The 12,156-nt window shown below is 31.4% G+C and overlaps 1 protein-coding gene across 1 annotated transcript; it reads left to right on the forward strand.

Annotated features, from left to right (window-relative positions):
- Window positions 1-3,067: 3,067 nt before the first annotated feature.
- On the forward strand, window positions 3,068-7,965 carry LOC109805805 (ruBisCO large subunit-binding protein subunit beta, chloroplastic). The gene is made up of 14 exons (XM_020368011.3): window positions 3,068-3,347; window positions 3,472-3,597; window positions 3,739-3,876; window positions 4,000-4,095; window positions 4,483-4,725; window positions 4,818-5,052; window positions 5,174-5,343; window positions 5,651-5,728; window positions 5,818-5,889; window positions 5,973-6,077; window positions 6,233-6,325; window positions 6,407-6,499; window positions 7,448-7,571; window positions 7,798-7,965. The coding sequence occupies exons 1-14, from the start codon at window positions 3,141-3,143 to the stop codon at window positions 7,809-7,811; spliced, it is 1,794 nt and encodes a 597-aa protein (XP_020223600.1). The 5' UTR covers window positions 3,068-3,140; the 3' UTR covers window positions 7,812-7,965.
- The last annotated feature ends 4,191 nt before the right edge of the window (window positions 7,966-12,156 follow it).

The raw sequence follows: 12,156 nt of genomic DNA on the forward strand, positions 1-12,156 counted from the left end.
ACATGTGTAATTACTCAAGTTTTAAATTCACAAGTACCAATTAGTATAATAGAAATCAAAGCTTACTTCACAAGTTCCTGAGGATCGACAACCTTTTAACTATACTACAGAGACTTGGGTGCACTTGCTCAGAAAACCAACAAGTTTCTTGCTCCTAGGGTTTTAGAAGTGCACAATGAAAACTTAAGCCATTGATATTCTTTTAATATCTTATAGGTTGGGCCTAGAGTCCAACCCAAATCTCCTTCCTCTACAACCCCTTGTTATTTTATTTAATTAATAGAAAAACATTATTTATATTGTAACTTAATTAATTAATCAAGTCCATAATTATTTATTTATTTTATTTCAAAAATACAAGATGTTACATGTTAAAAGATATTTATGTTTTTAGTTGCATTGTAATAATGGCCCGATTGTTTATTACACTTTTATGGTATCACAGTCGGTTAAGTCTTTTGGGCGATCTTATTATGTTTCTGTTGTGCAGTTAATATATGTTATTGTTGTGCTATGTTAGTTGTTGTACAATGCTATCTTATGGTCTTATTAATCTCATATAGGATGGCAGGTAAACCTACTAATATTCTCCATCGCCACCTTCTGATGAAAATCAGATAGTTAGGACCACGAAGATGATGGCTACACCTATGCACCAATAAAATGTTGCTTTGGCTCAAATAGAAGCCAAAATGGTTGCAATTGAGGCAATTAGACTAGTAATTCCTCAAGAGTATAAAGGATTAGTTGTGTTTAGGAAATGCAATCCTCCTCAATTTAAGGGTGATTTTGATCTAAAGGTAGTTGATTATGGCTCAATGAGATGGAGAAGATCTACAAAGTGATGGAGTGTCCCGAGGAAAAAAAAGTTGACCTATGCAATGTATATGTTGATGGGTGAAGTTAAGTAATGGTGGAGAGACACATAACAAATGATAAAGGCTAGGGGTGTAGTTGTCAACTAGGAAGGCTTCAAGAGGTTGTCCCTTGAGAAGTACTTTCCAAACATTGCAACATTCGCAAAATAAGCTAAGTTCCTAAGATTATATCAAGGGAACATGACGATCCAAGATTATGTTATGAAGTTCAAGCATTTGACCCAATTCCATTCCTACGCTACCTTTGGAGCTTAGAGGTGTGGAAAGTTTAGTGAAATTTGAGATACGAGTTAAAAAAGATGGTGGTTCCTATGGTCATTACTGAGTTCCCTACCTTGATGGAGAAGACATAAACAGTAGAGAGGTTGAAAAGTGGTAACTAGGTGGTGAAGACATGTGAAAGGCCAATTAGGTCTGAGAAAGATGGTCAAATTTGATTTGTCTAATGATTTATATTTTTTTCATGCAGAACTTGTGCTAGAGATGAGACAAATGATTCATAATTTTATTGAAAATTCTTAAAAAGATTAGTGTTTGACTCTGACCTTGTATGACATTATATCTTATTCTAATATAAATTTTTTGTAAAAAAAATACACATAAGATACGACCCAATACAAGACAGAGCTAATCATCAATCTTTTTGAGGATTTCTAGTAGAATTATGGATTACTTACTCGATTCTCAATGCAAGTTTACATGGAAGAATGTAAATTACAAGGGAAATTGAATTTGATCCCAAGTCTAAACTAATATGAGTGAGGATACTTAACTAATCATGTTACCCTTATAAGGAAAAATATAATATATAATTACAATAATAAATTTAAAAAATAAAGAAATTATGGAAACTTAAACTTTATTTATTTTATACAATAAAAATTCACAATTCACTTCATAATTGCATGAGACATGAATTAAAATTAATTGAATGGTATACTTTATTTTTAAAGGACAATGCAATGGAAAAAGATTAATCGAGTGCGAAATATAAGTTTTATATATCTTTTGGTTCTAAATAAAAAAAAAATCATAGTTATTTATATTTATATGTGTTTGAGTTTTATGGAAGAAAAATGTGATTAAGAGGGAAAAACTTCACTAAAGGTGGCTAAACATTTGATATGTTCTTTAACAAATATTAGTCATCAACAAAGTTAATAAATGCTTTATTCTAATTACATAATTATAAAAAGGATATAAATGAATATTAATTAGCTCTATTTCTATTTATATGACTCAACTTAGAACAATTGTTTATTCTTTTATATAAGACTCAATTCATATTATCTTATATATTAATTATTTTTAGACTAAAATATCCCTAAATAATAGGGGTGGGTAGATGAACTTGGGTCCGTGGGTTAGTTCGTAAGTCCCCAGACTTCGTAGATAACAAATCCATTTTTTTTCATAGATACGTATAATTATGTTTAATTTTTAAGTCTAGTCCGTGAAGTTTGTAAACTTGACAAACTTAATTTGCTAATTCGTAGACTAGTCTACAAACTTAACTAATTAGTTTTTCACATATTAAGACTTACATATTTGGTTGTGTATTTAAAATTTTAATTTATGACATTAATACTATGTTTAATTGATATGTATTTACCATTTTGATTATTTTTTAGACATTTTTAGTCTTAACACTTTAATATTTAGTATTTAAGACCATTACAAATGTTGATAAATTTTAGTGTGATAGATTTTAATTTAAAAATAAAAGAATTATTTTACACCAAAAAATAAAATGCTCTTTTTCTTCTAATTTATGTATTTTTATTTTAAAAATATATTTTTTAAATAATCAAATTTTATATATAAGAACATTTATGTTGTTATATATAGTAAGTAGTAACTATATATAATAACTACATATTACTTATCACTATATTTAAAGCTGAAAGGATATTTTTGGGTTGCATATTTTTATTTTATTTTTATAAAAAGCAAAGAAAGATATTATAATTATGAGAAAGAGAAAGTTAGATAAATTAAATTCTGCTCTAAAGCTCTCTCTCTACACCCTAGCGACCAATTCCTAACAGTTAACAGCACCAAAAGTTCTAGAGCATTCCAATGTACGACAAGAGCAACGAGAGTCCACAGAATCGAACGGCCTAGATGAAACAGAACCTTCAAGACCAAATCCTCTGGTAATAATAAAAACCTAATCCCTCTCTCTTTCTCTCTTTCATTCTCACTCTCACTCTCTCAAGCCGCTCACGTTATCCACACCTCAACCCTCCTTAAACCCTAACCATGGCTTCCACCTTCTCTCCCACCTCCTCCGTCGCCGCCCTCAAGCTCTCCTCCTCCTCCGCCATCTCCTCCTTTCCCCTCTCCTCCCGCCGCCGCACCAACGCCGTAGTCATTTCCCGCCGCAGCCGCAGCCGCAGCGCCCGCGTCTCCGCTATGGCCAAGGAGCTCCACTTTAACAAGGACGGCACCGCCATCAAGAAACTCCAGGTATTTATATAAATATATATATATACACACACACACGCTTGCACTCTGATTAGTATCGACGAAACGCGCGTTTTCAGGTTCCGCCGATTGTGACGTTTTGTTTTCGTGTTATTGCGTTTCGCAGAGCGGTGTGAACAAGCTCGCGGATCTGGTTGGCGTCACGCTTGGTCCCAAGGGAAGGAATGTCGTCCTCGAGAGCAAGTACGGCTCGCCCAAAATCGTTAACGACGGTGTCACTGTCGCCAAGGAGGTGCGTTTGATGAATTTCGTTACGTTTTATTGGTCATTTCCATTTTCGTGTATGTATGCGTGTTTGGAGTGTTTGAATTTGTTTAGGTGGTTAGTGTTTTATCTGAATTTCGTTTTCTGTTGGTGAATTTGGTTTTGGAAGGTTGAGTTGGAGGATCCGGTTGAGAACATTGGCGCCAAGTTGGTGAGACAGGCGGCGGCCAAGACTAACGACTTGGCAGGTGATGGAACCACGACCTCGGTTGTTCTAGCGCAGGGACTTATTGCGGAAGGTGTTAAGGTGGGTTTGTTGTTGTTTCATTGGAAATGTGGAATGGCTGAATGAGTAGTAACTGCTTGAGTGCTTGGTTTGGTTTTGGTTATTTTCGCACAATTAGGCTTCATTTTGCTTTGGTTTTTGCAGGTTGTTGCGGCTGGAGCTAACCCAGTGCTCATCACCCGTGGCATTGAGAAGACAGCGAGAGCTCTTGTGTCTGAGCTTAAACAGCTGTCAAAAGAGGTGAAACATTATTCTACTTAATTGTTGAAAGAGTGGATAATACTGATACCTCTTGTGGTTTTGTAAAATTGGACTGACACTTTGTGATTATTTAACTTTTACGGTAACCTTCCTTATAGGGGTTAGAGTGTAATGTGGATTTAATATAATGTGTATTAAAAGTAGGGAGTGTTTGTTCAATTTTACGAAATCTCAATGGATGTTTATGCTATTTACTCTTGTTGAGATACTGAACATTGTTTTGTGTGTGTATGCATGAACACTATTATCACATGGGGTGCTTAAATTTTTTCATTTTTGAATATTTTATAGTGATTCGTTGCTGAGTGGTTATTTCTTTCATCTTTTTGGTTGAGACTTGAAAGGTTGTGGTTGGGTGGATTGCAGGTTGAAGATAGTGAGTTGGCAGATGTGGCAGCTGTCAGTGCAGGGAACAATTACGAAGTAGGACAAATGATAGCTGAAGCATTGAGCAAGGTTGGTAGAAAGGGTGTCGTGACACTTGAGGAGGGAAAAAGTGCTGATAACAGTCTATATGTTGTCGAGGGAATGCAATTTGATCGTGGTTATATTTCTCCATACTTTGTTACTGACAGTGAGAAAATGGCTGTTGAGTATGAGAACTGCAAGGTGTGACATTTGTTTGTGTTCCCTGTAATTTGATATTATTTTTAATATCCTGTGTATTTACTTATAAAATATGTGGTCTCTATGATGTGCAGTTGCTGTTGGTTGACAAAAAGATTACCAATGCAAGGGATCTTATCAACATACTGGAGGATGCAATTAGAAGTGGACACCCTATATTGATTATGGCAGAGGATATTGAACAAGAAGCTTTGGCAACTCTTGTGGTGAACAAACTTAGAGGATCACTGAAGATTGCAGCACTTAAAGCCCCTGGGTTTGGTGAACGCAAGAGCCAGTATCTTGATGATATTGCCATCTTGACTGGAGGTCTTTAAATTTAAAATTCAACGTTGATTGTCTGTCTAATTTGGAAGTGTATATTTTCTATTCTCTATCTTTTTGTTTCCCGCTGTTGATAACATTATGTATTTCCTCAATTGGTTTACAGGCACTGTAATCAGAGAAGAGGTTGGCCTTACTTTGGACAAAGCTGGTAAAGAGGTTCTCGGACATGCCTCCAAGGTGGTGCTCACCAAGGATACAACCACTATTGTTGGTGACGGAAGTACCCAGGAAGCAGTGACCAAGAGAGTTGCACAAATTAGGAACCAAATTGAGGTTTCATTCTCTCTATCTCTCTCCCGCTCTCTACCACAAAGTTTGCACATGCCAATGTGGCATGTGCTGGGTTTCATGAAGATATTTTACAGAAAGCATAATTAATGATACACTTAACAAGGATGAAATATTTTTTAAAGCGTAGAATGATTGATATACGTACACATTTGTAATTAGACTTACATGTATCTGTGTGTGAATGCACATTAACATTATTCATCCTGGGAGAAATTCTGTACATATAGGGGAGTATGGGAACGGTTCATTCTTCTTCATGTTCTAACATTATGATTGTGTAATATTACAGGCTGCAGAGCAAGAGTATGAGAAGGAAAAGTTGAACGAGAGAATTGCTAAGTTGTCTGGCGGTGTGGCTGTGATACAGGTAATGAACCCCCTGAAATGTGGTAATATAACAATTTTTGTACTCTACAAGGTAATCAACTTGGGCAATTTTTGTACCTACACGTATAGGTTGGAGCACAAACTGAGACAGAGCTTAAAGAAAAGAAGTTGAGAGTTGAAGATGCACTTAATGCTACAAAGGTGTCTTTCTGTTTCCCGCAGTACATTGATTCAAGTTAGTTTTGGATTCTGTTTCTGTGAACTAATGATTTGTTGACTTTCAGGCAGCTGTTGAGGAAGGTATTGTAGTTGGTGGTGGGTGCACTTTGCTGAGACTAGCATCAAAGGTGGATGCAATCAAGGATAGCCTTGAAAATGATGAAGAAAAAGTGAGTCATTTATTTGATATGGCGAGAATACATGTCTTGAATGTGATGATATTTTTGTTTTGGGTGCTGGGAAATGCTCCTGACTGTTGTTTTTAGTTTAACTCTAAATGTTTTTACTGTGTTTATGGCTTCAAAATTGTGGTTTACTTATGCAGGTTGGAGCTGATATTGTGAAAAGAGCTCTTAGTTACCCTTTGAAATTAATTGCCAAGAATGCTGGTGTCAATGGCAGCGTTGTCAGTGAGAAGGTACTGGATCTGCTCAATTTGGAATTTCTCTCACTCTATCAACGTGCTTGTGATGATGTATGTGCTTTGTCTTGTGGTTAGGTATTGTCCACCGACAATTTTAGATTTGGATATAATGCCGCCACTGGAGAATATGAAGATTTGATGGCTGCTGGAATCATTGATCCAACAAAGGTGATTTGTTGTTTGAGCATAATTAGTTTTTAATTTACTTTCATGTGGTTGCCAAGCAATCTCCAGTTACAGGTCCAAATTATCTGATTAAATTTGAGTTTGTTTTTAATGATGGCATGTTTATGTTGATATCTTAGATTTCATGCTTGGGATGTCAACATCATAAAACTTGAAGGTTAATTCAATATTTATATCTGCGTTGCCTATGTTAGAATGAGGCATAAATAATGTTCAAAATACTTGTGTGTGCCAAATATGAGCTTTTGAAGGGGGCCGGGTTTCATTTTTGCTTCCCAGTATGGATGAAATCGCTTGGTAGTTTCATGTATAATAACTTTTGAAATGCTTTTTGCAAGGAAGCATGGTCACTTCAAAAATGTTAACCATGCCGTGTCAACAGTCATATAGTTTATTTCGGACAATTAAATGCTCCTAGCTATTTTTTATACTGCTATAGTTATACCAATACCAATATTTATGGAATATCACTAATTGATCGGAAGTTTAATTCAATTTTCCAAAATTGGTTTGTAAAGTGAGAATACCATTTATAGTCTTATCACCCGTTGATGTAAACTTCTTAAAATTGGGAATTGGATATTTCGAGCGTAAGTTTGTAGAATTGGGCATCTGATGGTGGCCTGATAACAGGTCTGAGAGTGATAACATGTTTGATAACATTTGATAATAGGATAAATAGACTCAGATATCATGTTAGTCTATGATGAGTTGTGCTTTATTTTAGACATTGATTTTTATTTTAACTTATTTTGCATGCTGTTTCATGTATTGTGATTTTGAATATGTCGAATAGCTCTGCACGTTAATGTCTGCTCGGATTTGTCTTGAGTTGTATCTAAGCATTCTAGCTTTTCTGATCAAGGCCATACTGCAAGTTTCTGTTTGATACGAAGCTTCGAATTCTGATGCAATCCTACTCTTGTGCAGGTGGTCAGATGTTGCCTGGAACATGCAGCTTCTGTTGCCAAAACCTTCTTAATGTCGGACTGCGTGGTTGTTGAGATTAAGGAACCTGAGCCCATACCCGCTGGAAACCCCATGGACAATTCAGGTATGTAGTTGAAAAATGAGTATCTATGTTTACTATGGTGCATTTGGTATGAGGAAATATTGACACTAGTTTGAGGCAGTGACAATTTTAACGCTTTCATTGAGACATCAATATTATGGATTTGAAAAATAGAAATTTATTAGTTCAACTTAATTGGTGTATTTATCAAATAACTAGTAATTAAATACCAAGTGTAGTTGACTGACCTTGCGTTTGTTTTATCCAGGATATGGTCTCTAGAGGATCGGCTGCTTCAGTGAGAACAGTATTTTTTTTGTTTTTTCTCTCGATGAAATGCAAAATTCGGTAGCTATTTTATTTGTAGCAAAGCAACGAGTCCAAATGTACGATGGGTACCTAGTGTGGTATATTAATAATCAAAAAATTTTGCTAATTACTTCCCTCGAGATTTTTTATTTTTAATAATATTTCTTTTTAGTTATTTTGTCCAGTTCCAACCGTTGCGTGTAGAAAGTATGATTTTTCTTTGTTCCTGTGTCATTTAATTTTAAATATTTGTTGTAAGTTTACATTAATCAAATGTCAAATAGTTGCAACATTTGCATTATTGCCTTTACCTATTAGTAGAAATAGAGCTGGGCAGGCAATAAAATCTGAATCTTTGTATCGTTACTCAACTTTGATGGGTCGCTCGATTCTGAAGGGAAAATTCATTTTGACCACTGTTTCGGTTTTGGGTTTTGTGTGATTCGGAACTATAATATTACTAGATTCTTTTAATATTAAAAAAGATTGACTATTTATGTGTTGGCTCAACAAAAGTAGCTTATATAATGAATGAATCATTCAAGGGACTTGGTAAAAATTTGGTTTACCAAGTGTCAAATTGAGTTTAAATCTGATGGGTCTATCTGACTTACGGTTCTGGACTCGGGTAGGTTGAAAAATTAAAGTTGTGTACTATTTTTTATGAAATTTTAATAAGGCTTGTTTAATTTAAGTCAAAGGAGTTTGAGTATAATTGAGTTAGATTAGATCGTTTAACTCATTATGATTAAAAAAATTATATATATTTTTTGTATTTATATTTGAATTGTTAACTCGATTTCTTTATAAAAATGTATTCATATTTTATTTATTAAGTTAGAAACATGTAATTGATTTCTTTATTTTAAAAATTTGGTGAATCAATCTAATCTCAACCACCTGTGGTGGATTTAGTGGTCATATTAGTTCTCTTTGACACCTATTTTCCAATTATAGAATACAACCAGTAAAATTTGACGTTTCTACACCATAACCAATATTTATATATTTAACATGCGAAATCAATCATAAGAGGTACCGAAATGAAAGTATTACGATAATCGAATTTTGTTATTTGTTTATAAATATTGCTCAACAGTTACTGGTTTATTTATCTGCTATGACGAATGTGAAATAAATAGTTATTAAATTTTATTGCATAACATCTTTATCTTTAATTATATTTTAGTTATTTCTCAATTATTTTATTTTATTTTAATACAGAAACATATAAGACTTGTTTCTTAAATTTTGTTTTCCCTTTTAATTAGTCACATGAAATCTTTAGTCACATTGCACTAATGGATCGCAAAGATAAAGTACTAACAACGATTACTCGCCGTTGACGTGACTGTTTAGTCGCATAGTAAAGTAGGAAGAGACACATAAAATGTTTAGGGTTATAGAGATTTACTAAAATTAGATTGTTCGTTATATCAATATAATTATTGGTTCAATTTTGTTTTAACTTATAGTTTTCATTCTCTATATTTACAATACTCTAGTCTGAAAAATGTTGGAGATTCTTGTTCCAACAAGGTTGTAGAATTGAATATTTTAAATGTGAGGTCTTGTATTTGATGCACATGATTATGAATGTTGAGAGTATGTATATTTTAAGCCATCAAGGTTTTGATATGATTCATTTGATCATACATGTATTTGTTAAAAGTTTTAGTTTTGACTTATCGAGACTCAATGAGTTGAATATGTATAATTAAATAAATTATTATAAAGTGAAATGATAATTAAAGTAGGAAGATGTGGGTTTATCTAGACACGAATAAAATATTTTGTAAACATAACTTACTTTCATAAACGATTGGAAGATTATTATCTTCTTAGATGTGAAACTCATCTAATATCATATAATATATTAAGTAATAAATTAATATAATATTATAAGAAATTAAGTTATGCAATAGAGGTGTAAACAATTAGCCAGGTCAAGCATGTAAAATTGAAGCTTGACTTGCAAAAGGAAAACTTTATCAATATGTTTAAATAATTTAATTTTAATACATTTTCAATATAAAGATTCGCTCAGTGAACTAATTATAATTCACTCCAGGACATCTGAGTTAATTATTATAACATTAAATAATTACGTTATTAAAATTCATTGATTACATGATACTGTAATTATTTTTGGTTTAAATAACTTTTCAGTTTCTATAATTTTATTTACTGTCTTTGTTAGTTCCAATAACGTTTTTTCTTAGTTCTTTCTTTAACCTCTTAATTTTTGTGTTGTAAAAACGTGATAAATACTATTTTGACGTGATATTTTTTTATGTTATTTTATTTCGCTTGAATACCTTTTATTTCTATAGTTCAATTTTTTTATTTTATTTTAGTCTCTAATTTTTTAGTTCATGTAAATCTTTATATGTAATTTTTTCCTCTTTTAATTTATGTTATTTATTTTTCAATGTTATTTATTTTTCATTAACATTTTCTGTATTGTGATCATGTGTTAAGATATTTTGAAGTGACATTTCTCACAAGATTATTTTTTGTTAAAGTTATTTTATATTGAATTTCATTATTTAACTATGACAATTTTGTACTTAATTTTAACCATGAGACTGACAATCATTTCTGAGCTTTGATTGTTTCTTTCTATAAACAAAATTTAGGAAATAAAACATTATTTTTTAAAATTGCAAATTAAATGTATTCTGTTTTTGTTCAAAATTGGATGCTTGCTTCGTTAAAGTTTGATTGGGGTATGTGTTTGGTTTGATTATACAAAATATTACATTAAATAAATTATATATATAATTAATTATTTTTGATGTTTCAACATGCTTAAATAATAAGATGGCTTATAGCACTTGAGAGCAGTGTTTTAAAACTCGGACCGACCCGGCCGGTAGGACCGGGAACCGGTGGTCCAGCCGGTTCGAATCTGAAGTTGGATCGGTTATGCAGTCGACCCGTTTCAAACCGGATTGAACCGGTCAATTTTCCGGTTCAACCGGTGAACCGGTGGGTCAAACCGGTTCAACCATTTTTTTTTTTTAATTTTTTTAAGGGACCATAAATCACAAAAATAATAATGAAAATTGAATCTCTTAATGAAAAAGCAAGGAGTCTTATTAAATATAACAATGACTACTTGTTCTAATATATTTGTTTGCAATATATACAACTTAAATGACTTTTATAGTATATTATTAATTTTAAATTATATATTTAATAATGCAATATCTATGTAAATATTACATATATTATTTTGTGATATTAATTGCAAGCATATTATATATGTACATATTATTTATATTTTTAATTTGTATTAATATACCGTTTAACATGTAATTTTTTATGTATTTTTTTACAAAATAAAAATAAAAATAATTTTAAATAAGATAGAAAAATTGAAATTTAAAATAAGATATGAATTTATTAAAATTTATAAGCATAAAATATATTTAATATAAATATTTTTTAATAAAAATCGAGTCATGCGGTTCAACTAGTGACCCACCGGTTCAACCTTTGACCCATTGACCCAGTACCTTAACCGGTTCGATGACCGGTCCGATTTTTAAAACTATGCTTGAGAGTCAAGGTTTAAAGTGATTTATAAACACTTTTTTATTTTTTGATGTATGAGGTATTTTTATGATAAAATTATGACAACTTAACATGAAACAAATATTTTAAATATGTTGATTTTAATGATGTCAAAACATTGATATTAGATAAAAATTTTAGGTTATTTTAGTCCTTAATTTCAACTGAGAGTTTGTACTAATATATCAAAATGTCTCGCATCACTTAGAAGTTAAAGTCAAAGATAATTTATAAATACTTTCATTTCTTGATCCACTAAAATATTTTTTTCAAAGACAAAATTATAATATTTTAACAAGCACAAAAATAGACAATATGTCATTTGCAATAATCTAACAATTTTAACATATTTGAAGTCAAAATAATTTATTATATAATATGTGTTCTAAATATATTTTGAAAGTGATTTAAGGTCAAGAAATCTATTTTGTTTGAATATTTTTAAAAACATATCTTTTATAAAATTAAAATTATATAAAATTGTTTATTATTATTGATATTATATCTAAAATAATCGATAGTTTGATATCAAAATAAAGTTAATCAAAATTTTGCTTTTAAAATTGATAGTTTGTATAAAATAAAGTTTATAGTAATACTTTAAGAACAAGTCTATTTAATAAGATTTACTTAATTTTATTTTAATCAATAACTTATGTTTTATATTAAAATTTTAACAATCTAATCATTAAATTAGAAATTTTTTATATATAAATTTTTAAATTTAAAAATTTAATAA

Source organism: Cajanus cajan, chromosome 10 (genome assembly GCF_000230855.2).
Source record: "Cajanus cajan strain Asha chromosome 10, NIPB_CcT2T_4, whole genome shotgun sequence".
NCBI lineage: Eukaryota > Viridiplantae > Streptophyta > Magnoliopsida > Fabales > Fabaceae > Cajanus > Cajanus cajan.

Bases quoted from the DNA above. Each gene is read 5' to 3' on its own strand.
- LOC109805805 (XM_020368011.3), top strand. From the start codon at position 3,141: ATGGCTTCCACCTTCTCTCCCACCTCCTCCGTCGCCGCCCTCAAGCTC. The intron at 4,096-4,482 runs GTGAAACATTAT...GGTGGATTGCAG, and splicing joins TTAAACAGCTGTCAAAAGAG to GTTGAAGATAGTGAGTTGGC. The intron at 5,729-5,817 runs GTAATGAACCCC...CTACACGTATAG, and splicing joins GCGGTGTGGCTGTGATACAG to GTTGGAGCACAAACTGAGAC.